Source organism: Dendropsophus ebraccatus, chromosome 11, assembly GCF_027789765.1.
Source record: "Dendropsophus ebraccatus isolate aDenEbr1 chromosome 11, aDenEbr1.pat, whole genome shotgun sequence".
NCBI classification, from domain to species: Eukaryota; Metazoa; Chordata; class Amphibia; order Anura; family Hylidae; genus Dendropsophus; species Dendropsophus ebraccatus.
In genome coordinates this window covers 26,950,894-26,974,849 of record NC_091464.1, presented here as the reverse complement: position 1 = coordinate 26,974,849, position 23,956 = coordinate 26,950,894, and the positions used below count along the sequence as shown (strand labels likewise).

General features: G+C 44.7%; 1 protein-coding gene across 1 annotated transcript in view; it reads left to right on the top strand.

Moving 5' to 3' along the window:
• The first annotated feature begins 1,258 nt into the window (after positions 1-1,258).
• LOC138768153 (X-linked retinitis pigmentosa GTPase regulator-like) overlaps positions 1,259-23,956 on the top strand; it is a 67,341-nt gene continuing 44,643 nt past the window's right edge. The window contains exons 1-5 of the mRNA XM_069946262.1: positions 1,259-1,384; positions 10,408-10,533; positions 14,643-14,735; positions 19,754-19,816; positions 22,357-22,515. Of these exons, the coding sequence (XP_069802363.1) occupies positions 1,351-1,384; positions 10,408-10,533; positions 14,643-14,735; positions 19,754-19,816; positions 22,357-22,515 (475 nt within the window). The 5' untranslated portion in view covers positions 1,259-1,350. The remainder of the gene's footprint in view (positions 1,385-10,407; positions 10,534-14,642; positions 14,736-19,753; positions 19,817-22,356; positions 22,516-23,956) is intronic.

Below are 23,956 nucleotides of genomic sequence, written 5' to 3'. Positions count from 1 at the left end.
CATTAACTGGTTGAATGGGCGGCTGTCACTGTCATAATGGGTTCACCTCTGGAAGTGGCAGTGATTATCAGGGGATTCAGAAACGCTGCAGGAGAACACTGGGGGAGCATCTAGAGATCAGCATATTTATTATGTATTATGTAACGGCAGCTACATATAAAAAGTTTTTAAGTGCTAGAGTAGCCCTTTAACCCCTTAAGGACATCATTTGCCCGCTTCCGGGATTCAGAGAGGGGTCGTGCCGCGACCCTGCTCTGAATCCCGCTGTTACTGGCTGCTTTGTGCAGCCGGGGACTGTGGTTATTAGCATTTAAATACCTCTGATCGCCCCTCCATGGTGGTCTGATGCGATTCCGGAGGGAAGATCCCTTCTTCTATAGTCTATAGATCTAGTATGCAGCAGACCTGAGCAATACAGCACTGATCTAATGGATTACTTAAACTATTAAATTATCCCATTCCTGATCTCGCATGGTAAATGGCGTAAGTGCAAAAAAATTCCAAAGTCCAAAATTTCACATTTTGGTCACATCAAATCCAGAAAAATTGTAATAAAAAGTGATCAAAAAGTCGCATATACGCAAGTAAGGTACCGATGGAAAGTACAGATCATGGCGCAAAAATTTATCAAACTGGGGTAAATTAGAATTGTCTTTGTTGATCAGATTCCACTTTTCATTTGTCACAGATTGTGGGATCTAATTGGTTGCTAGGGGCAAATAAGACAATTCTGTTTTACACCAGTTTGATAAATCTGACCCTTAGTTTTTTTTTTAATTCTGTCAAATAAAATAAAAGTTATGCAAGTTTTACCATAGGTTGAATGGCGTAAACACAAAACCCACCCAAATAAAAAAAAATCAATTTAAATAATTTTTCAATTTCATATTTTTTTCCGGTTTCAAAGCATATTTAATGCAAAAATTAGGTCCGCCATTGAAAAGAACAATTAGTGGCGCAAAAAACTAGGGCTCATGTGTTGTTATGTTAGGCTCATGTTGTTATAATAGATATATTTATATAATAGCTATATTTATATATATAGTTATAATAGCTGAGTATTACATCTACTCTACATACGTCAGTGGGAATATAACAGCAATGTCCTCCAGCTTTCCCCAGGATTCCCCATAGAAGTGAATGTATCGGAGGAGCTGTAGAATGCAGCTGATGTTCGATCCTCCGTCCACACGATGGCGCTGTCGGCTCGCAGCTGACATTGCGGCTCACGCCTCCGTTGCTATAGACCAGCAGTTTGTTTACTTCCGGCCGCAGACAGCAGGCAGAGGAGCCGCTTGTAGCGGGGAGCAGTGTGTGTGACAGCCGGGGAGACGGCTCCGTGTGCAGGGCATGGCTGCCGAGGAAGAGGAGAAGCCGGTGCCCGGTATGTGCCGCCAGCTCCTAGTCCTGCCCGGTCCCCTACCTGTCATGTCTGTTATAGAGGCTCCTGGATGTGAGTGCAGCCTGAGCTGGAGGGCTCTGCTACTGACTGCTGTACCCCGGTGTCACTGACAGCCTCCAGGTTATGGTGCTGATGTACCGCGGTGACACTGACAGCCTGCAGGTTATGGTGCTGATGTACCCCGGGTGTCACTGACAGCCTGCAAGTTATAGTGCTGATCTATGACTGCTGTGCCCCGGTGACACTGACAGCCTCCAGGTTATAGTGTTGCTGTGCCCCAGGTGACACTGACAGCCTCCAGGTTATAGTGCTGCTGTGCCCCGGGTGTCACTGACAGCCTGCAGGTTATAGTGCTGATCTATGACTGCTGTACCCCGGTGACACTGACAGCCTGCAGGTTATGGTGCTGATCTATGACTGCTGTACCCCGGGTGACACTGACAGCCTCCAGGTTATAGTGCTGCTGTACCCCGGTGACACTGACAGCCTGCAGGTTATGGTGCTGATCTATGACTGCTGTGCCCCGGTGACACTGACAGCCTCCAGGTTATAGTGCTGCTGTGCCCCGGGTGACACTGACAGCCTCCAGGTTATAGTGCTGCTGTGCCCCGGGTGTCACTGACAGCCTGCAGGTTATAGTGCTGATCTATGACTGCTGTACCCCGGTGACACTGACAGCCTGCAGGTTATAGTGCTGATCTATGACTGCTGTACCCCGGTGACACTGACGGCCTCCAGGTTATGGTGCTGCTGTACCCCGGGTGACACTGACAGCCTCCAGGTTATGGTGCTGATCTATGACTGCTGTGCCCCGGGTGACACTGACAGCCTCCAGGTTATAGTGCTGCTGTGCCCCGGGTGACACTGACAGCCTCCAGGTTATAGTGCTGCTGTGCCCCGGGTGTCACTGACAGCCTGCAGGTTATAGTGCTGATCTATGACTGCTGTACCCCGGTGACACTGACAGCCTCCAGGTTATGGTACTGATGTGTGACTGCTGTGCCCCGGTGTCACTGACAGCCTCCAGGTTATAGTGCTGCTGTACCCCGGGTGACACTGACAGCCTCCAGGTTATGGTGCTGCTATACCCCGGGTGACACTGACAGCCTCCAGGTTAGTTATGGTACTGATATGTGACTTCTGTGCCCCGGGTGTCACTGACAGCCTCCAGGTTATGGTACTATTGTGTGACTGCTGTGCCTCGGTGTCACTGACAGCCTCCAGGTTATAGTGCTGCTGTACCCCGGGTGACACTGACAGCCTCCAGGTTATGGTGCTGCTGTACCCCGGGTGACACTGACAGCCTCCAGGTTATGGTGCTGATGTGCTCCGGGTGACACTGACAGCCTCCAGGTTATGTTACTGATATGTGACTGCTGTGCCCCGGGTGTCACTGACAGCCTTCAGGTTATGGTGCTGATGTGTGACTGCTGTGCCCCAGGTGTCATTGACAGCCTCCAGGTTATGGTGCTGTGCCCCAGGTGTCACTGACAGCCTCCAGGTTATGGTGCTGTGCCCCGGGTGTCACTGACAGCCTCCAGGCTGCTCTGTATCCTCATCTGTGACCTGTGACCTCTGTACAGCACTCTCTCACTCGCTGTGGCCCTCAGCATGGTGGCAGCTGTGCACAGGCTTATAGTGAGTGTCCATAGTCCCATTGTACTGTACACTGTATGGCTGATAGATACCAGATACAGCTGTGATATCAATACATTGTGTTTCTTACATATCCACCCATCTCATGCGTTTCCCTTAGTATCTGGTATATAGATTACTGTACACCTTCCTGTAATGTTGCTTGGATTTGTCACTAGCTGATGAATTAAAGGGGACGTGTCACTACTGTCATGCTACCCTAACCACAGGAAATAAAACAATACTTTAAAAAAAAAAAAGTTATGTTACAATATTACAATCTATTAAAAAATTTTTCCCCTTTCTGGAATACCCCTTTAAGATTGTTAGGACCAAAAGCAAGAAATAGAACAAGAAGCCGCTGTAAACCTAGTGTTAGAATTCGTTCTACAACTCCCCTTCCCATCCCCTTCAGACATAGTGTCCGTGGATCCCAATGAATAACACAGCGGTGGTGGCCGTGGCTCTCCAGACTACTGAGGCTTGGCTGCGATGCTGCAATAGGGTCTTGAATGTTAGAGGGGCTGTCGCATCACAGACCTCTCCTGGCAATAAGCTGCCGATGGCTGTGATTACACACCCCTTTGTGTAGTATGTATACTTCTGGGGCAGGTTTTTTTTTTTTTCAAATCAACTGGTTTCAGAAAGTTATATAGATTTGTATTTAACTTCTATTTAAAAATCTCAAGTCTTCCCATACTTATCAGCTGCTGTGTGTCCTGCAGGAAATGATGTTTTATTTTCACTCTGACACAGTGCTCTCTGCTGCCACCTCTGGCCGAGACAGGAACTGTCCAGGGCAGGAGAGGTTTTCTATGTGTATTTGCTTCTGCTCTAGACAGTTCCTGACATGGACAGAGGTGGCAGCAGAGAGCACTGTGTCAGACTGGAAAAAATACACCACTTCCTGTAGGACATACAGCAGCTGATAAGTACTGGAAGACTTGAGATTTTTAAAAAAGAAGTAAATTACAAATCTATATAACGTTCTGACACCAGTTGATTTGAAAGAAAAAGATTTTTGCTGGATCATCCCTTCACTTATACAGTGCTTATCTAGTAGACCTTTTCTTCCCAAGTGCGGCTCCGCAATCCACTTCATTTTCTTTGTGATCTGCAAAACATCCGTATTTGTGGATCCACAGGCGTGCTTAGATAAACGGGAAACGCTTGGAATGATGTCTCGAGCCTGTCTCAACCCTAGGAACCCCCATTGTTGCCAGAGAGACTATCGGCAAAGACGGACAGCATACACATGGGATGGTTTTTTCACGGGCCAATTGACTTCTGTGATTTCTGTAACTATGGGCCGTGTGCAGCCGTATAAGTGCATGGCCTGTGTTTCTGCAGACGTGACATTTTGCAGGTATACAGACCGTCTGTATTGTCCCATTGAAATCAATTGGTTTTATACTGTCTGTAATTACTAACAGTGTACAGATAGGAATACAGGGGGAGATTTATCAAACATGGTGTAAAGTGAAACTGGCTCACTTGCCCCTAGCAACCAATCAGATTCCACCTTTCATTTTCCGAAGAGTCTGTGAGGAATGAAAGGTGGAATCTAATTGGTTGCTAGGGGCAACTGAGCCAGTTTCACTTTACACCATGTTTGATAAATCTCCCCCACAGTGTACGGCTGTGTGCAGGGGGCTACTGAGAAGGAATGAAAGCCTGGCTGTTTGAGTTTTTTTCCAAATGAAAGTCTTCCTGGCAGCTGTCTGGTACGCTCGGTCAAGCTGCGCCTGGCAGCCCATCTCCGTTGGCGAAAGATGTGGTACTAAAATCTATTGACTTGCTCAATAGTGATCAAATGGTAGTGTCCGAACTTAGTGCCACCTTAAAGGGGTTATCCAGCGGAAAAAAAATTCTTTCAAATCAGCTTCAGAAAGTTATATAGATTTGTAATTTACTTCTATCTAAAAATCTCAAATCCTCCTATACTTATCAGGTGCTGTATGTCCTGCAGGAAATGTTGTTCAGTCTTTTCAGTCTGACACAGTGCTCTCTGCTGCCACCTCTGTCCATGTCAGGAACTGTACAGAGCAGGAGAGGTTTTCTATGGGGATTTGCTGCTACTCTGGACAGTTCCTGTCTCAGACAGAGATGGCAGCAGAGAGCACTGTGTCCAACTGAAAAGAAAACAATATTTTCTGCAGGACATACAGCAGCTGATAAGTATGAGAAGACTTGAGATTTTTGAAAATAAGTAAATTTACAAAGCTATATAACTTTCGGAAACCAGTCGATTTGAAAGAAAAAGATTTTCGCTGGACAACCCCTTTAATTGTCCTCACATTGGTTTATCAGTATGGATGGCTGTCTTTCACAACCTCTCCACTGTGCAGATTGTCAGGGCTCTTGGAGATCAATCTCCACCCATCGCGGATTGATCCGGTAAATATGCCGTGATTTGGTTTTAGAGAACCCCTTTAGCAATTTTTTAGAGGGCTGTGTTCACACTACATTTTTTCTATCTGCATTTGTGTGCATCCGTTTTTCCATTGACTTCCGCTTTTGTAACATACACAAAAACGTGGTTGAACGTTTGTGCAGTTTTCTTTAAATAATGGAAGTCAATGGAAAAAACGATCAAAATGGATGCCCACAAACTTATCTGTTTTTCAATCCATTTTTACAAGAAAACGGATGAAAAAAACAGATTGCAGAAAGGTAGTGTGAACCTAGCCTCAGATAAGGATCATTTTACATGGTCTCATTAATTTAATGCAGCACTATCAGCATGTTTGGGCCAGTGAGCCTGCTGATATGTGCCACCCGCTATTTACCTCAGGATTCCAGGGCTGTACTTCATATTCCTTAGGGTCTGTTCACACGTACCGTATCGCTGTATATTTATCGCTGTGAGATTCTCGTACATAAATCCACAGCGATACTAATTGCTATCAAGCCAATCCATGTGTATTCTCACTGCGTGTTTGGTGCGATTTTTACATGCGAGTTTTGATTTTCATATGATTTTCACAGGCGAGTTCAACACCACAAAAAAGGCAGCTACTTTGATGCGCGTTTTGTGGGAGAAATAAGCAGCGATACGGTACGTGTAAAGGCACCCTAAGGGGGTCCGCTATATCGGCGTTTTCCGCTAATTGCTAATATGCCAATGAGCGGTCCCGGAGCATTTGGGGCGTTCCCCATGCTCCTGGAGCACCCGCTCGTCCCGCCTAGCCTGCCCCCTCCCGGCCCGCCCACTATGCATATTCATATATGCATAGCTAGGCCACTTGTTATGGCGCATGTGCAGGAAGCAGCCCGTTACAAGCGGCCTAGCTATGCATATATGAATGTGCATAGTGGGCGGGCTAGGCGGCCAAGCGGGTGCTCCGGGATTATGGGGAACACCCCAAATGCTCCGGGACCGCTCATTAGCATATTAGCGGAAAACGCTGATATACCGGACCCCTCTGCAATATGAAGTACAGCCCTGGAATCCAGAGGTAAATAGCAGTAAATATCAGTAGGTTCACTGGCCCGAACTGCGGCTTTAAGAATGGGAGCACATATTCATGTTCCCTGTTCCTAGCGTCCCGATCTATTAACCGTAATCCATGACATGATATAGGAGATAGAATAACTTGGCTTATACAGTTCACTAAATGTTGCTCAACCTACTGTAATAATTCACTAAGCTGTTGTGCTTCAACAATACAGTGCAATGGTTTTATATTCAGCTTTCTTCATGCAGGAATCCATGTGGGATGCCAGCCATGTCAATGCCCAGCACACCTTCTCTTAGGAGCTTTCATAGTCCCAATAACTTGTTCTGTTCCACCTGTGTATAAAGATCAGCTGACCAAAAACGTTGTACGGTTTACTGTCTGGAAGCTAAAATGTGACTCCCAATATGGGACTCCTTGGGTCCCAGACAGATTACACATGGTAATTCATATCACTACAACAAGCATAGGCGGCCACTTATGGATATACCGTATGGATCTTTCTTTGATTGTCGGGTTCCTCTACTAATGATGCGTTTTGGAGTCTCCAAGCATGTGACCATTTACCCTTCAGGACTGGATCCTTCAGCCACTCATTCCTGCACAGCTGCTAGTTGTCACCTGGACTTCCAAGGAAAGTGCCCAGAATTGCTTTATGGTGCGTTTACACAGAGTGGTTTATCTGACGGATTTTTGAAGCCAAAGCCAGGAATGGATTAGGAAGAGGAGAAATCTCAGTCTTTTCCTTTATGACCTGTTCCCTGTTTATAGTCTGTTCCTGGCTTTGGCTTCAAAGATCTGTCAGATAAATCTCTGTGTAAACGCACCATTACTCTATTGTTCCTTGGTATCGGTTCCGTGTGTTTCTTCTGTGTTCCCAGGACAATACTTCCTGCCTTGTACTCTAGTCAGGTGTTATCAAAGGGACATTGGATATCAGGATCACCATCTGCCTCATTGTCTACAAATACACACAATTTATGCTGCGTTTACACGGAGCAATAATTCGCCTAATCGTACGATTAACAATTTCGAAAGAACAGTGTTTTTTAGAACAATCAGCGTTTAGACGGAACGATATATCGTATAGAAAAATCTCATTGCAATCGTTTTACGATCGCTTAAGCCTATCTCACACATAGGCTGAATCGGTGAAAGACTGTTTACACGGAACAATTTGCGAATTTTTTGCGGATGACGATTTAAGAACATGTTGTAAGATCAAAATGAACGTTTTTGCGCTCGCCGCTCGATCGTTCACTGTGTTTACACGGAACGATTATGGATCAAATGCGATCGATATCGTGCAAATTTGCACGATAATTGTTCCGTGTAAACGCAGCATAAAAGTCCCCATACACCTTAGACTTCATTCACCTGTACCTGCTGCTTGCAACAGGTTTAGCTGTCAATCTAAGGTTTATGGGACTCTCCGAGCTGTCCAGATGGTGTCGGTGGTAATAGGGGGCAGGTGTGATGGAAAATCATGGCTAACCCCTTTGTTTTGGGAGAGATAAGCTGCATCTAGAGCTCTCTCACTGCGCTTTACTCCTCCCCATAAAGAACATAGGAATGCTCCACCATGCCGAATGTTCCCATGTATGGTGAAGATGAGAGCCGGTTGGGAGAGATCTGGTATTAAAGGTGTATTGGTTTTTTGGCTGATCGGGGTATTCTCACATAACGAAAAATCTTCTGCCAGTGGCTGATTGCAGGATAGGGTCGCACGACTGATCAACCATGGTTTAGGCTCTGTAACCTTGTGGAAAAAAGTAAAAGATGCAAAATAAGCAGCATGCACTTATTCTTATGGTTAGCATAATTATGGACATAACTACATGTGAACAGTCAGGCATTTGGGTTCACTTAAGTTCAATGGAGAAAAACAACAACAGTAAAGTGCATTAAAAATCTAAATGTGAACATACAAAAACAGAAAAAGTGCAACAGCAACCTGCAAGTGCCAGTACTTGCAGGTTGCTGTTGCACTTTCCTGTTTTTGTTTGTATTTTAGCCATGCATATTGTGACCTGTGGTGTTGGAGTGCTACCAGTTTTTGTGTTTTGTGTTAGACGTGAACATAGCCTCACTGACTCTAGTGCAACCAGTTAGATTGGGACATCAATTTGATTTGTTCCTTATCTGTATGGTGACTGAGGGGTGGGGCTTAGCCTGTTCGGAGGGTTCATCAGTCACTTTCCTACAGCTTAAAGACCGGACCCTGCTCCTGCCACTGGTTTTACAGCCAGGCATTGAGTGAGGAGAAAGGGGAAGCACGTGGCCGATCTCCTGGAACGCACGGAGATTTCTTTTAATAAAAAAAAAAATGAAGGAAGGAAGAGCTGGGATATTCTTTTATTTATGTCATTGGTGATTGTGGGACCTGAACCTCTAGCTGATCCTCAGAATGAAGGGGCATCGATGCTAAATCCTTTAAAGGGAATATGTCGACTAAATTCTCATTTTCTGATTAGCGTCAGTGTTTCTATTTTCTGACTGTAATTTTATTTATTTCACTTTTTAATACGTTAATATGGGGGCTGCCTCAGCTGTTTTTAACAGCATTTAGTGACATACTTTACAGCAAGTCTCATGGACATAGACGGCAATAGACAGAGTCTGTCCCCTTGAGATGAATGTGAAACATTACTGAGAGTGCTCTGTGACCTGTGAAGAGCTCACTCCACAGGGATTTGCTATTGTCTTCTCTATTTACTGGTGTCACAGTGCAATGCTGTACAGATCACTTTACAGCAGCCTCCTCTTATCACCACAGACAGATCAGGAAGTCTCAGCTTATCTGTAGCCCCAATGGTGAGAATGAAAACTGTAACAAATCAGTAATATTTAATAATAGTGAGAAAAAAATGTCAACTGAAATTTTTTAAAAATATGTTTAACATTAAAACATTGTTAAAAACAAGAAGTCATTTTCTGATGACACATTCCCTTTAAATTGATACTCTCACTTTAAAAAAACTTTTGAAGTCATTTTGGGCCAGTTTGGCTTTGCGTGTTTAGACCACCACCGCCAGCAACGTAACTCTTTCCCAGCTCATTGGGGTTCTTCAGTGGAATTGTCTATAGGGCTTTTGCCCCCCATGTTCTTCAGTGAGGCTCATATGCGGTAACATTGGGTGACAGAGGCATCTCTTTAAAGGGGAACTCCAGGTAGAGGTTAAAAAAATGAAACTTCTGCAGAAGCATAACGCATTACTTACCTGTCTATCCCAGTTTTCAAACTACCAAAAATCCATTTGTTTGGGGTGTTTTTGCTCTGTTTTGTGTTTCTGTCCTTCCTGGTTTAGCATTTCCCAGAATGTAATGCTTTCCCTCATGTGATCATCACAGTCCCCACCCATTACAATCAGTAAAATTAGAGCAGCAACTGCTTCTGGCCGGACAGAGATGATGAATCACTCAGGGGGTTGGGGGATCCAGCCAAGCCTCCTGTGACATCACGCCCTGCCCCCTGTCTGCATCATCAGCCTGTGCTCAGCAAACACACACAATGTGAGACAGAGACATGGAAGATTTGTCTCCTAAGGTGGGAGAGCAGTGGGAGCAGGAGACAATGTGAATTGGCACAGGGGCCATTTTTTTCACTTCCTGGATTTCTATCAGCTACCAGTGTGGCAGAACTGTACAGATACAGTAATACATTGTATAGACACATCTATATAACTTTTAATGTACTTTTAATAGAAAACAAGGTTTTCTTATGCGGAGTTCCCCTTTAACCCTCCTGTCTCCTCCAATGTGGGCTTTGAGTTCCTCATGTTTAGAACAAAGTTCCCGCAGCATTATGTAGTTCTTGCTTCCCGTAGAGCTGTTGTTTTCTTAGGAGATAACCTTTACTGCTGACCCCAGCTTTAACTTACACCTTTTTTTTTTACCTTTTTTCGATTGTAGACTCTGGAGCTGTATTCACATTTGGAAAAAGCAAGTTTGCAGAGAATTGTCCCAGCAAGTTTTGGTTGAAGAATGACAAGCCGGCGTTCATAGCATGTGGCGATGAGCACTCGGCCTTAGTTACAGGTGAGTGAAGATGTCTTCCAGCCTTCTAAGCTTCGTTTGTTCACAGCTTGAAGACATTTACAGAACTCAAAGGCTGCCGTTCCTTCCAGGGGGAAGATGTCATAAAGGCCTGTAATACTAATAAAAAATGGCTCGCCTGAACATCCATCCTCTGCGATTGGGGTCGAGAAACTATTCTAACTTGTAAAATACAGAGGCAGAAGAGCTGGTGGTGATTATCAAAAATTGTTGCTAACTATTGTGCCATGTAGCAGAAGGCTGGGGGTTCAGCAGTGTCACCCGCTGAGTCTGGCACAGGTTGCTAGGCAATTGCACAAACCTTTCCAGGATCTGACTAGATCAGCACTTATAAGAATGACCCATTGAGGAAGGTGCGGAGGGAACTCTGATTATCATCTTCCCGTTAATGAGTCATTTTAACGATGTCTCATGTCAGGGCGGTGAGTCTGTGGAATAAAATATACAAAACTAATATAAAAAACGACAATCACTGACTGTAAGAAAACATTCTGTAATGAGACGTGTATTCCAAATAGTGGCTGCTTGCACAAACTTACACACCATAGTGCTTCATTAGAGAGATGTTGTGTGTGTGTGTGTGGGGGGGGGGGGCAGCTTTCTTTCCTTTGAAAACTGGATTATGCTACCTTACCTTGTTTTTTTTTTTTATTCTTTCTAATGTAGTGACAGTATGCATTTCAGGAGACGAATTACTCTTAAAGGGGTTGTCCGGCGATAAAAAATTATTCACAGAATAACACACATTACAAAGTTATACAACTTTGTAATGTATGTTATGTCTGTGAATGGCCCCCTTCCCCGTGTCCCACCACCCCCACCCGTGTACCCAGAAGTGTGGTGCGCTATACATTACCTGTCACGTGCCGACCACGGTCTCCGATCCTCAGCAGTGACGTCTTCTTCGGGAGGCCGGCGGATCTTCCCGAGTGCCGGCCGCCCTCTGCAGCGTCATCCGAAGCTCAGCCGCGATTGGCTGAGCATAACTGTGCTCAGCCAATCGCGGCTGATGACGCGGCCACGTCATCAGCTGCTCAGCCGCGATTGGCTGAGCACAGTTATGCTCAGCCAATCGCGGCTGAGCTTCGGATGACGCTGCAGAGGGCGGCCGGCACTCGGGAAGATCCGCCGGCCTCCCGAAGAAGACGTCACTGCTGAGGATCGGAGACCGTGGACGACACGAGATGCGGTGAGTATAATGCACCACACTTCCGGGTCTAGCGTGGGTGGGGGGAAACACGGGGAAGGGGGCCATTCACAGACATAACATACATTACAAAGTTGTATAACTTTGTAATGTGTGTTATTCTGTGAATAATTTTTTATCGCCGGACAATCCCTTTAAAGGGATTAATAGATGGTATCTCCATCCATCCACAGTATATGCTATAAATGCCTGTATGGGTCCAGTTTCTTAAACCCTCATTTAGTTCAGTGGGCAGATGACTCCCTATTAGTTGTTGTCAATGAGAGTAACATGGGATGGAAAATGTTAATATGCTGCAAATGCTTAAAGGGGTAGTGCGGCGTTTAACATTTATTCACTAAATAACACACATAACAAAGTTATACAACTTTGTCATGTGTGTTATTTAAGTGAATAGCCCCCTTCCCCGTGTCTCCCCCACCCCGGAAGTGGGGTGCGGTATACTTACTGAACTGCTGTCCACCCCGACCGCTATCTTGGGTGGACAACGTCATCTTTGGGAGGCCGGCCGCATCGCTCCAGCTGTCCCTCATGCTGTCCTCCCTCTGCATCATCATCAGCTGCTCAGCATAACTATGCTCAGCCAATCGCGGCTAAGCAGCTGATGATGCGGCAGAGGCAGGCCGGCATGTGGGACGGCTGGAGCGGTCCGGCTGGCCTCCCGAAGATGATGTGGTCGACCCAAGATGGCGGCCGGGGTCGACAGCAATTCAGTAAGTATACTGCACCACTCTTCCGCGGTGGGGGTGGGGGACACTGGGAAGGCGGGCGTTCACTTAAATAACACACATTACAAAGTTGTATAACTTTGTAATGTGTGTTATTTAGTAAATAAATGTTAAACGCCGCACTACCCCTTTAAAGAAGAAGTCCAGTGTGGGGGGGGGAGGGGGCAGGAGTAAAAAAGACGCTGGCTGTCATCTTCTACGTCAAGACCCATGTTCCACATTACAGACTGGTGGGATTTAGCCTGCTCAGCCAATTTGTGACTGCAGCGGTGTCCTGCCCCAGTCACCGACTGGCTGAGCGGGGCATCCTTCAGCTGGGTTGTGGCGTAGCCGGCAGGGTCCAGGAGCAGGACGCGGCTCTGCATGGGCACCAGGACAGGTGACTATAACTTGTAGCGGCTTACAGACATCCATACGTTGTAGTAATAGATTAGATATGAACCCAAGATCTCATTGATATCAAGCTCACATTGTGCTATTCTCTGTATAATATATGTGTGTCAGATAAGGCCATGTGAAAGCCGAGCTGGTTCTTGTTCATATTACACATATGGAGCAGAAATGTGAATGCAATTATATTAGAAAGACCATTTATATACAGTGATGTAATGACTTATGGCCAGTAAGGAATACACACTAAGTCCTAGGATACCAGTGATTGCCTGAGTGGTCTGTCACTGCAGAGATCGGCTCAGAAGTTCCAGCAATGGCTGTGATCAGCAGAGAGAAAAGGACCGGGGAGTGTGGACAGATATGATAAGATTTATTATTTTACACTGAAAGTGTCACTTTCATAATAGAAAACTTTTAACATGTCACAGAGACAAGTCAAACGTTTTGATCAGTCCGGGTCTTGGTCAGACCCGTACCGTTCGTGAGAACGAACCAGGAGAAGACCGCGTTTTGTGTCGCGTGATCGGTCAGGCTTACACTGTAAGGCTATGTTCACACTACGTATAGAGACCGGCCGTTCTCTGCACGGATGATCTTTCGGCCGCAGGGTTCTGATACGGGCCCATCAGTGTGCGCCTGCATCAGAACTTCCCCCTGCACACAATGAAGCAAGCGGCCGGAGCGACTCGCTTCATTATGTGAATGACAGGGTTTCCTATGGCCACAATTCACTGATTTGCGGCCGCAGAAAACTGACCTGTCAGTTATTTGCGGCCCCGTGCAGGATCCCGGCCGGAGCGCATACGATGTGTATACACTCAGGCCGGGATCCCATAGAACAATAGGCATTGTTCACCCGTGCAAAGTACGGCTGTTGACGATGGCAACAACGGCCGTACTTTTCATAGTGTAAACATAGCCTAAGTCTTTGGAGCCTGACTGATTATGCTGACACAAAGCAGGGACTGGACGCACCGCAGTGTGATCGGTACTGATGTGAATATTCAGACCCAGACCAATCAAAACTTTTCACGTCTCTATGACATGTCAAAAGTTTCTATGACCGTGACAATTTGGGGCAAGGGCTGCACAGACATCGCTAACATGTCCATGCAGTTCTTACCGCATGATAGTTGAGCTGTGTAATATGCTCTGTAAGCCAGCACCGATCTAGCATATTGGCAGTCACTTTACAGTGGAAAACCTTTAGAGATAAGTCTGGGCCAATGTATATAAAATTATTTGCCGATCAGTTGCAGAACGTCCTCAGCAAATCTGCAGTGTGTGAATAGAGTTACAAAAACAAAGTCAATTCAGAAAGAAAGAAATCAGACACAGCGGTTGGCACTACCACATCACTCACTTGGGAGCCATGGGGAAAGCAGCGAAGGTAAATATAGTTTAGGTGGGGCTCACTCAGAGGCAAAAATAGATGCAAAATCAAAATAAGGAGAACTTGGGAAGAGGGCACTCACCGTTAAAACAACAGTCTTTTTTTCATATTTTTTAAAACATTTGTGCAGCAAGGAGCGGCACGATTCAGTGCGAAACAGCTGTGACACTTTGACAATCACCCTGGTGCTGGCGTCCCCGCTCCTTGCTGCATGAATGTCTTAAAGAATATGAAAAAAAGACTCTTGTTTTAACGGTGAGTGCCCTTTTCCCAAGTTCCCCTTACATTGAGAGTTACAAAAACAGCCTTGTGCTATCACTTTATGTTTGTCTAAATTCTGTCACTAAGATAACTTCTCTTCTCTGACTAGGGAATGGCAAGCTTTATGTTTTTGGCAGCAACATTAATGGACAGCTGGGCATTGGGTCAGGAAATGTTATCACCAAACCAACATGTGTCAAAGGTAAGATGGTCAATGGCTTTCCTATTTTCTATAATACTGGCCTCCAATGTCAGATGTAGATTTTACACCCAAAGGGGGAGATTTATCAAACATGGTGTAAAGTAAAACTGGCTCAGTTGCCTCTAGCAACCAATCAGATTCCACTTTTCATTCCCTTTACTTTGGAAAATGAAAGGTGGAATCTGATTTCACCAGTTTCACTTTACACCATGTTTGATAAATCTCCCCCATAGTCACTGGAAAACTGAACACCTGTTGGCAACTTAGCATAGCCGTCTCCACCCTCCACCCTGGGAGTGCCTATAAGATCTCTCTGCCTGCCAGGAGCAGACTGTGGCATCTCTGGACAGCTGGAAGCTTATGTGGTCTGGCACTCTCTTGGCACAGGGCACAGACATTGAATGTATCAAGTAAAAGAGGTTATCCAGCACTACATAAACATGGCCACATTTGCCCCACTTTTGTCTTCAGTTCAGGTGTGGTTTGCAGTTAAAGGGGTTATCCAGCGCTACAAAAACATGGCTACTTTTCCCCCTCTCTTGTCTCCAGTTCAGGTGCGGTTTGCATGTAAAATGTCGCCCCCTTTTTGCATTCTGACTTCTCTGCACAGGTGTAAAAGGTAAATTTAGCAGTTTTCATACCTTATTTTATATCATATGTCATGCTGCTTGTTTAAGTTAAAAGTGATCTTTTATCAACTGTAGATTGTGCTAAGTGGGTGGATCTTCACGGTAACGGCACCATTTAGCTACACCCACAGCGCCACCATTGACCCCGCCCTCCATGACGTCATAGGCACATAGGCCCCCGCCCCCTCGTCGACCATTGGAGCAGGCTGGCCTAAAGGTCTAGGCCCCAGCTCCTCTAGGCCGGCCCATACCAATGGGTGTCTAGGGGGCGGGCCGATATGCCGATGACGTCATGGAGGGGTGGGGCTAAATAGTGCTGTTGCTGTGAAGCCCCACCCACTTAGCACAATCTGTTGTTGATAAAAGATCAGTTTTTATTTAAACAAGCAGCATGATGTATCAGATAAAATAAGGTATGAAAACGGCTAAATTTACCTTTTACACCTGTGTAGAGAAGTCAGAATGCAAAAAGGGGGCGACAGTGTCACTTTAAGCTCCATTTACTTCAAACTCCACCCAATCTGGAGACAAGAGTGGTGCAAAAGTGGCCATGTTTTTGTAGCACTGGATAACCCCTTTAAATTGAATCCCTGCTATATACATAACGCAAGGTTCATGGACCACATAGTGAGCAAATAACGTGATGCCATCCACTACAACAAGGTGACCTTGCACAGATGAGACCAATTTCCACACGTATTCCGAACGCTGTGGTACTTATGCCGCATGTCCCCCTTCCTCCATGCCCGTATAATGTTGTTGGGATCACTGGCAACATCGCACGGTTATCGGGGAAGAAATGGGGATGTGGTTTCCATCGCATTCATTTTCTACCAAGTTGACAGGTGACTTTTTTTATTTTTCTATAGTTACCATGGTGACCAGGCTGTTTTTCCAGCCCTGTATTATTCAGTGCGCATCTAGAAGTCACATGCATAATATATGAGTGTTTGTAGGTCTGTACTATTACATCAGTAGTTCTCTAGTTGCTGTCCGTGTCTGCAGCTTTTACATCGTGCTGGGAAACTTCCAGGTCGCAGATCGCTGATGTAAATCTATATGTGAACAACTAAAAAATAAGATCTGCTGTTTGCAAAAGACGTCCGAAAATAATTGACATGTTTACTATTTTGCCGTCTGTGCAGATAATGTCTGTCATTTTATACACTTTGTGCATTGGACGTCCGTCATACCATTGACTTCAATACATTGCATTGCATTCATTAAATCGCGGCAATAACGGACGTTTTGTTAAATAGAAAATGCGTCCGCCTTTTCTCTTTTTTTTTTTGTCGTGTGAACATAGCCTATAGCTGTATCCATGTTTTTCAGGACTCCCTAGGGCTGCATGCAGCTTCTTCAGCCACTGGTATTCAAATGCCAAACCAACAAACTTCTTTCTTTTTAAGTTAACCCAAATACAGTTCTTGCACTACATTCCATTAGACCGTATCCTGCGCATATATCATAAATGTCGCAGATTGGCAATATCCCTTTAAAAGACAACTCTGTAAAGTCATGCATTGTGTTAAGCCTAGGGCAGTTCCAGGCACAGGGATTCAGAAAGCACCAATGGGAGAACACCAGTCAGGCTTTAGACAGCCGATTCCTCCTGAACTGTTGGGACTCACACGCACATTTCTGTGTCCTGATGGTTTGGGGCTGCACTGAATGCCATGGCTGCAGGTTCTGCATCCTTGATGTAAATCAGAGTGACACTTTAAGGCCATAATTGGCTTTGCCCTTAAGGAGTCGATTTCCTTGGACCAATGCAAAAAAAAAAAAATCATAATTTTTATTTTATTGTCAAAACTCAGATAATACATTAGGAGTTACTTTCAAGATGCCCAATGTGGCATTATAAGGCTTGCCTATCCTCAGAGCATTATTGCGGTTCTGATTGCAATAAAGATAGGATAACCTTCTGTAAAATACAGTATATATACAAGCATCATGTGCCTGCCTGTCATCTAGATTGTAGATGATACAAAGGTAAATCTCCAGAGTCACATCCTCGCTTATTATCCATACTCAGAAACAGACACACATAATCTTCTTTGATTCTTTCTAAAGCTTCCTGGAATTATTATAGCCAGCAGCAGGGAACATATCACTTTAGTCTGAAGGAACAGATAGAACATGTGATTCCTGCTGGTTACAGATTATTCTAGCAGCGCTGGTATCTCTGGCTGACAGACTTACCGCCTTATACCTCTCCGCTCTTTTGGGAATTTTACGTTTTACATTTAACGTGTATTTTTTTTTTTTTTTTATGATTCTTCAAACTAATTTGAAAGGATACCTATAAGTAGTGAGTATAGGCAGTATTAGGATTCTCTAGGTTGTTGGCACAATGAAAATTTTTCAGCAGGCAGGAGAACAGAATAAAAAATCACTACTTACCTCTTCCCGAGCTCCGGAACCTCCGCATCACTACCTCCGGGATCCCTGCCAGAACTCATTTTCCCCAAGTTCCAAGATCGTCATGACAGGGGTGGAAATACCCAACCCAGCTGATGGATTGCCCGCTCAGCCAATCAGTGACTACAGCGGTTTCCTGCCCCAATTTGATTGGCTGGGTAGGCAGTGCATCATCTCAGTTCAGATTTCAGATGCAGTAAAGTAATGCTTCAGAGGCAAGGACAGGCAAGTATCGCTTGTTTATTATATCCCTCCATTCCTACCTGCTGAAAAATTTTCATTCTCCCCAGATTTTTTTTTTTTTACCTGAAACAACTTAAGGCTGGGTTCACACTACGTATATTTCCGTCAGTATTGTGGTCCTCATATTGCAACCAAAACCAGGAGTGGATTAAAAACACAGAAAGGATTTGTTCACACAATGTTGTAATTGAGTGGATGGCCGCCATTTAATGGCTAATATTAACTGTTATTTCAGGGTCATTTTTCTGAAAACATTAAATATCAACAGTACAAGCGATTTTAAGAAACTCCGTAATAGGTTTTATGTACTAAAAGAGTTTCCTTCTGTACTGAAAAAGCAATCTCCCAGCCTCCCCCCTCACATCAGAAGAAGCAGGATTTCTGTCTTCATTATGTGGCTATGGAGAGGGGAGGGGCTGTTAGGAGTGACTGAGCATGGAGCTGGTCCTGCACAGCACAACACCCTGCAATCTTCTCTCAGTAAGTTCATAGATAAGCACTGACCTTTCTGACACCTGAATTTAGCGTTTTAGGTGCCCAGAGAGTGTACAAACAGCTGACCTTCATGTCACCTCTTCCTGCTCCCTCATCTCCCCCAGCCCCTCCCCCCTTCATAGACTTACAATGGAGAGAGCAGAACCCGTCTTCACTGGCTTCTCTGTAATGAAGACGTGTTTGCCTGATAATGCACAGATAAGAAGTCCGGGGGGGAGGCTGGGAGATTGCTTCTTGAGTACAGAAGGAGGCTTTTTTGGCTGATGAAACCTATTACAGAGTTTCTTAAAATCACTTATACTACTGATTTCTGCAATAAAAAAAAACATGACAGTTACTCTTTAAAACAACGGCTGTTATATTGAAATAATGGCCGTTATTTACTGTTATATGGCGGCCATCCACTCAGTTTCAACATTGTGTGAACAGATCCTTTCTGTGTTTTTAATCCACTCCTGGTTTTGGTTGCAATACTGACTGAAATATACGTAGTGTGAATGCAGCCTAAGACTAGAATTGTTATTGCAGACATGTAAGCACTCTGGCACACTTTTCCAAAAGATCAGCAAAACACCAAAAAGTGCAGGGTTGGTATTGGACATTTTATCCATGGGGTTCGATAGGGCACATGGCTTTGCTGGGAAGGAGTGTAGCTTCACCTGAAAGGGAACATAAATATGACAAAATTCGCCACAATTCTACCACAAGAGTATGAATTAAGCCAACCAATATGGTGTAACATTAGATAAAAGTGTAAAGTGAATCTCTCAGCTGTACAGATCTGGTTCTAGACACTCACTTTACTTTGTCATTTAACTATTGGCTGACCTATCAGAAGCCAAATGTATAAGAATAAGCCCATGGCTGGGTAGGGCTTCCTATCAGAATCCTTTCTGGTGCAGGATTGTAAAGGCCCTATTACACAAAGTGATTATCGTTTGTTACGGCTGATAATCGTCTTGTGTAATAGAAGACACAGATCAGCTGACATGCACGATGTTGGTGGATCTAGCGACCACCCAGCCAGCCCCCTGTCCCTGTTTACATGCTGATAGGTCCACTATAGACCCTTTTTTTAAGTTATGAAACTTTTTCTTTGTGTATGGTGGCATTTTGAGGCACAGCACTATATCGTTCATGGTGCACTGTTTCCGAGCCTATATGAACAAAGATAGTTGTGGTTGTGTCATCTAGGGAGTCTAACATCATGTATACTATTGTGTTTTGCAGCATTAAAATCTGAAAAGATAAAGTTTGCTGCGTGTGGAAGAAATCACACTTTGGTTTGTACAGGTATGTTTTTTTTCGTCTTATTTTTTACCTACAGAAATGTTAAAGGGAACTAATCAGCCCAATTGGGCTGATAAGGTTCCCTGGAGCAATGTATAAAGCTCCTGCAGAAGCTGCGGCACATACCGGCCGCGGCTGCAGCAGGAGCTTTATACCGGGGAAATATTACTTTTATTCCCCCAGCTCGTGACAGACACGGGCAGGGAAGTAGTCATCTGGGCGTCTCCCTGCCCGTGTCTAGTCACAGCGCTCTGCCTGTCAGTGCGCTACGCGGGAATGATTGACAGGCAGAGAGCCAGTAATGGACCTCTCTGCCTGTCAATCATTCCCGCGGACAGCGCTGACAGGCAGAGCGATGTGACTAGCCCAGATGACTACTTCCCCGCCCGTGTCTGCCACGAGCTGGGGGAATAAAAGTCATTTTTCGCCGCAATAAAGCTCCTGCTGCAGGAGCTTTATACATTGCTCCAGGGAACCATATCAGCCCAATTCCCTTTAAGGTATTGTTAAGCCTGATGTGGGTGTACTGCATGTGTTTGGAAGATTCCACTTCTATGCCCCCCCTGGATTCCTTAGGCTGACCATGAGTCTGCAGTAATTCACACTAATGTTAGTAGTGGTGATGTTTTGTAGAGGATGCATGTATCAATTGACTCACCGACCTCCATGACATCATAGGTACATAGGCCCTGCCCCCGCCAACCATTTTAACAGGCTGGCCTAAAAGTCTAGGCCCCACCCCCTCTAGGTTAACGGTGGCTCTGTGGGCGGGGCTATGTGGCGCTATTGCCGTGAAGCCCCACCCACTTAGCACAATCTGCAGATGATAAAAGATCACTTTTTACTTGAACAAGCACCATGATGTATGATATAAAAATAAGGTATGAAAACTGCTAAATTTACCCATTACACCTGAGTAGAGAAGTCAGAATGCAAAAAGGGGGTGACAGTGTCACTTTAAAGGGAACCTGTCACCCCCCGTGCCGGGGTGACAGGCTCCCGACACCCCGCTACAGCCCCCTATACTCACCTGATCCCGCTGGGTCCCTCTTCTGGAGCCGGTCGGGTCACGGAGATATCAGCTGCTGCAGCCCGGAGCGCACGCTGAGAGATAAGTCCAACGCTCATAGAGAATGGCGGAGCGCTGGACTCTCCTTCATTCTCTATGAGCGTTGGACTCATCTCTCAGCGGCACGGGGGGTGACAGGTTTCCTTTAAGAGAGTGAAACGCACCAATAGGCAATAAACAGAGTGTGGGCTATGCATACGTGATTGGCTCCTTTAATTGTGGGGGGACTTTTTCCACCGTTCTAGTGATCAGCAAGAGTCCCAGCACTCGGATCCCCACCAATCCCCTTATCTATAGCTTTTACCCTGTCCATAACTTTAAATTGTAGTAATGCTCCTTTAAGGCTATAGGAAATGCTCTCGAAAAAGTTTTTCTTTAAAATTCACCGGTATCAGAAAGTGCTATAGATTTGTAATTTACTCCTGTTAAAAAAAATCTCAAGTCTTCCAGTACTTATCAGCTGCTGTATGTCCTGCAGGAAGTGGTGGATTCTTTCCAGTCTGACACAGTGCTCTCTGCTGCCACCTCTGTACATGACAGGAACTGTCCAGAGCAGGAAAGTTTTTTTTTTTTGTTTAGGGTACAAACCCACACACCATATACGCAACTTATTTACTGCTGCGATACGCAGCAAATACACAACAAATACGCAGCAGATTAGATCTAAATAACTGAACACAGCATCAAATCTGCACCACCAAATCTGCTTCAAATCTGCTGCGTTTTTGCTGCGTATCTGCTGCGTATACGGTGTGTGGGTTTGTACCCTTATAGCGATTTTCTACTGCTCTGGACAGTTCCTCACATGGACAGCAGAGGCAGTAGAGAGCGTTGTATCACACTGGAAAGAATACACCACTTCCCACAGGACATACAGCAGTTGATAAGTATGGGAAGACATGAGATTTTTAAATAGAAGTAATTTACAAATCTATATAACTTTCTCACACCAGTTGATTTGAAAGGAAAAAATTTAGTCAAAGTACCCCTTTAAGACTTGCGTTTTATAAGCCACTCCTAAACAGGGGGGGGGGGGGGGTTGGTAGAGGGGGTGCACCACCTTTTGTGTCCATACACTCTATGTTGCACGTTTCAGATGTGTCAAGAAAGTAAAAAGTCACAAATATTAGCACAAATACTGCATCTCTCCGCTACAATACTGCCATAGTGACCCAATAAATCTCCCAATATGTGTTTATAGAGTGGCCTCTAGCCACTAAAACAGGTGCTTGAGGATAGTTACACGGGCATCACTGTGCAATAAGAGGTCATCATTTAGCCTTAGTTCTGACCTGCAAATCTCCTGCAGCATCTGGAGCATGGCCTCGCTAGTCAGAGACGTCCATCATGTCGGGTGATGGATGAGTCAGCTCAGTCTGCAGGTTGCTGTACGCTGTAATGAGAAGCAGAGAGGCCTCTGCAGCTCAGTAACTGGGAAATAACAATGCCTGCTTGTGTGTTTTGTCTTTTACAGCACAAGGAAAGATTTACTCTTCGGGCTGGAATAGTGAAGGACAGCTGGGACTTGGTGACACCACAGAAAGATCAAGTTTTCATGAAATTCCCTTCTTTAATGAGCAGCACAAAATCAAACAGCTGTCAGCTGGATCCAATACCTCCGCAGCCCTGACTGGTAGGAGACCCTCATGCACCATCACATCCACTTTACTTTCCATGACCGCTTGTAGTGTAAGGGCCCTATTACACAGGACTATTATCATCCAAAAAATCGTTATATCGTTCAAATTTAAACCATAATCGTTCTGTGTAATTGCAGGCACCGGTCAAAAAATCGTTCTTATGTCGTTGATTTAGATCTGAAGCTAAAATTATTGTTCACTAATCGTTCGCTGTAATTCCACATTCATTCGCTGAAGTTCGCGTTTGGTCACTAATCGTTCAGTGTAATTGCACATTGTTCATTGTTTTGCTGGGATCGGAAGGAATAAACGATCGTAGTAACAATAGCAATAACAATCGTAGTAACAATCGTAACTAACGACCATCGTTCTGTGAAATATGGTGAACGATTTCAGGTTAACGATAAACAATCTCGCTTGCGATCGTTTATAGTTAGTCGTTAATCGTTAAAAAGCGCTCCGTGTAATAGGACCCTAAGAAGAAGACATGCTGAAAACTTTTACAGGAGGAGCCTTTCCTAACTTTCTTCTGGATAACATGACCCCAGTGAGGGGGTTGTCTTAGAAACCATGTGTGTCTTCTTATCTCCATCCTCTTCAACATCCACATCCAACATTTCTTGCTTTCTCCGATAAACGATTGCAGACGAGCACTTTTGGGAACGACCTGAAATACACACAACCATAGTCTTTAGTGACAATCACAATTAAAATCGTAATTACGATCTTTCAAATAGTCTAGTATACGAACGATAGTAATAACGAACGAATGATGTGCCCATCGAAAAGTTTACGAACGATTAACGTTGATCTTATGGTCAGCTCTACAGATTCCCTAAGAGTCCTATTACACGGGTCGATTATCGTGCGGAAAATCGTTATATCGTTCAAATTTAGACAATAATCGTCCTGTGTAATTGCAGGCAACTATCGAAAAATCGTTTGTGTGTCGTTGATCGTTCATTTAGATCTGACCCTAAAATCATCGTTAATCGTTCGCTAATAGTTCTCTGTAATTCCACATTCGTTCACTAATCTTCCTTCTTTTGCTGGGATCAAATGGAGTAACCGATCGTATTAACAATAATTGTAACGATTGTAACTAACAACTATCGTTCTGTGTAATATGGTGAATGATTTCAGGTTAACTATGTACCATCTCGTTTAATCGTTAAAAATCGATTTGCCTAATAGGATCCTAAGGCTGTATCTAACATTTTCAGCCACCGGTATTCAAACGCTGAATAATCAGACTTGATCATGCTTGAATTGTGCTCATCTGTAATCCGTACCTTCTGATATTGGGGGGAGGCAGCTCCAGGTTATTGTACACACCTATCATAAGGAGCAGGTAGTCTGAAATGCAGTCGCAGCCTCCTGGGTAATAAACCCGCTTGTAATACTGGTCATAACATGAGATGATTTTTGTTCCGC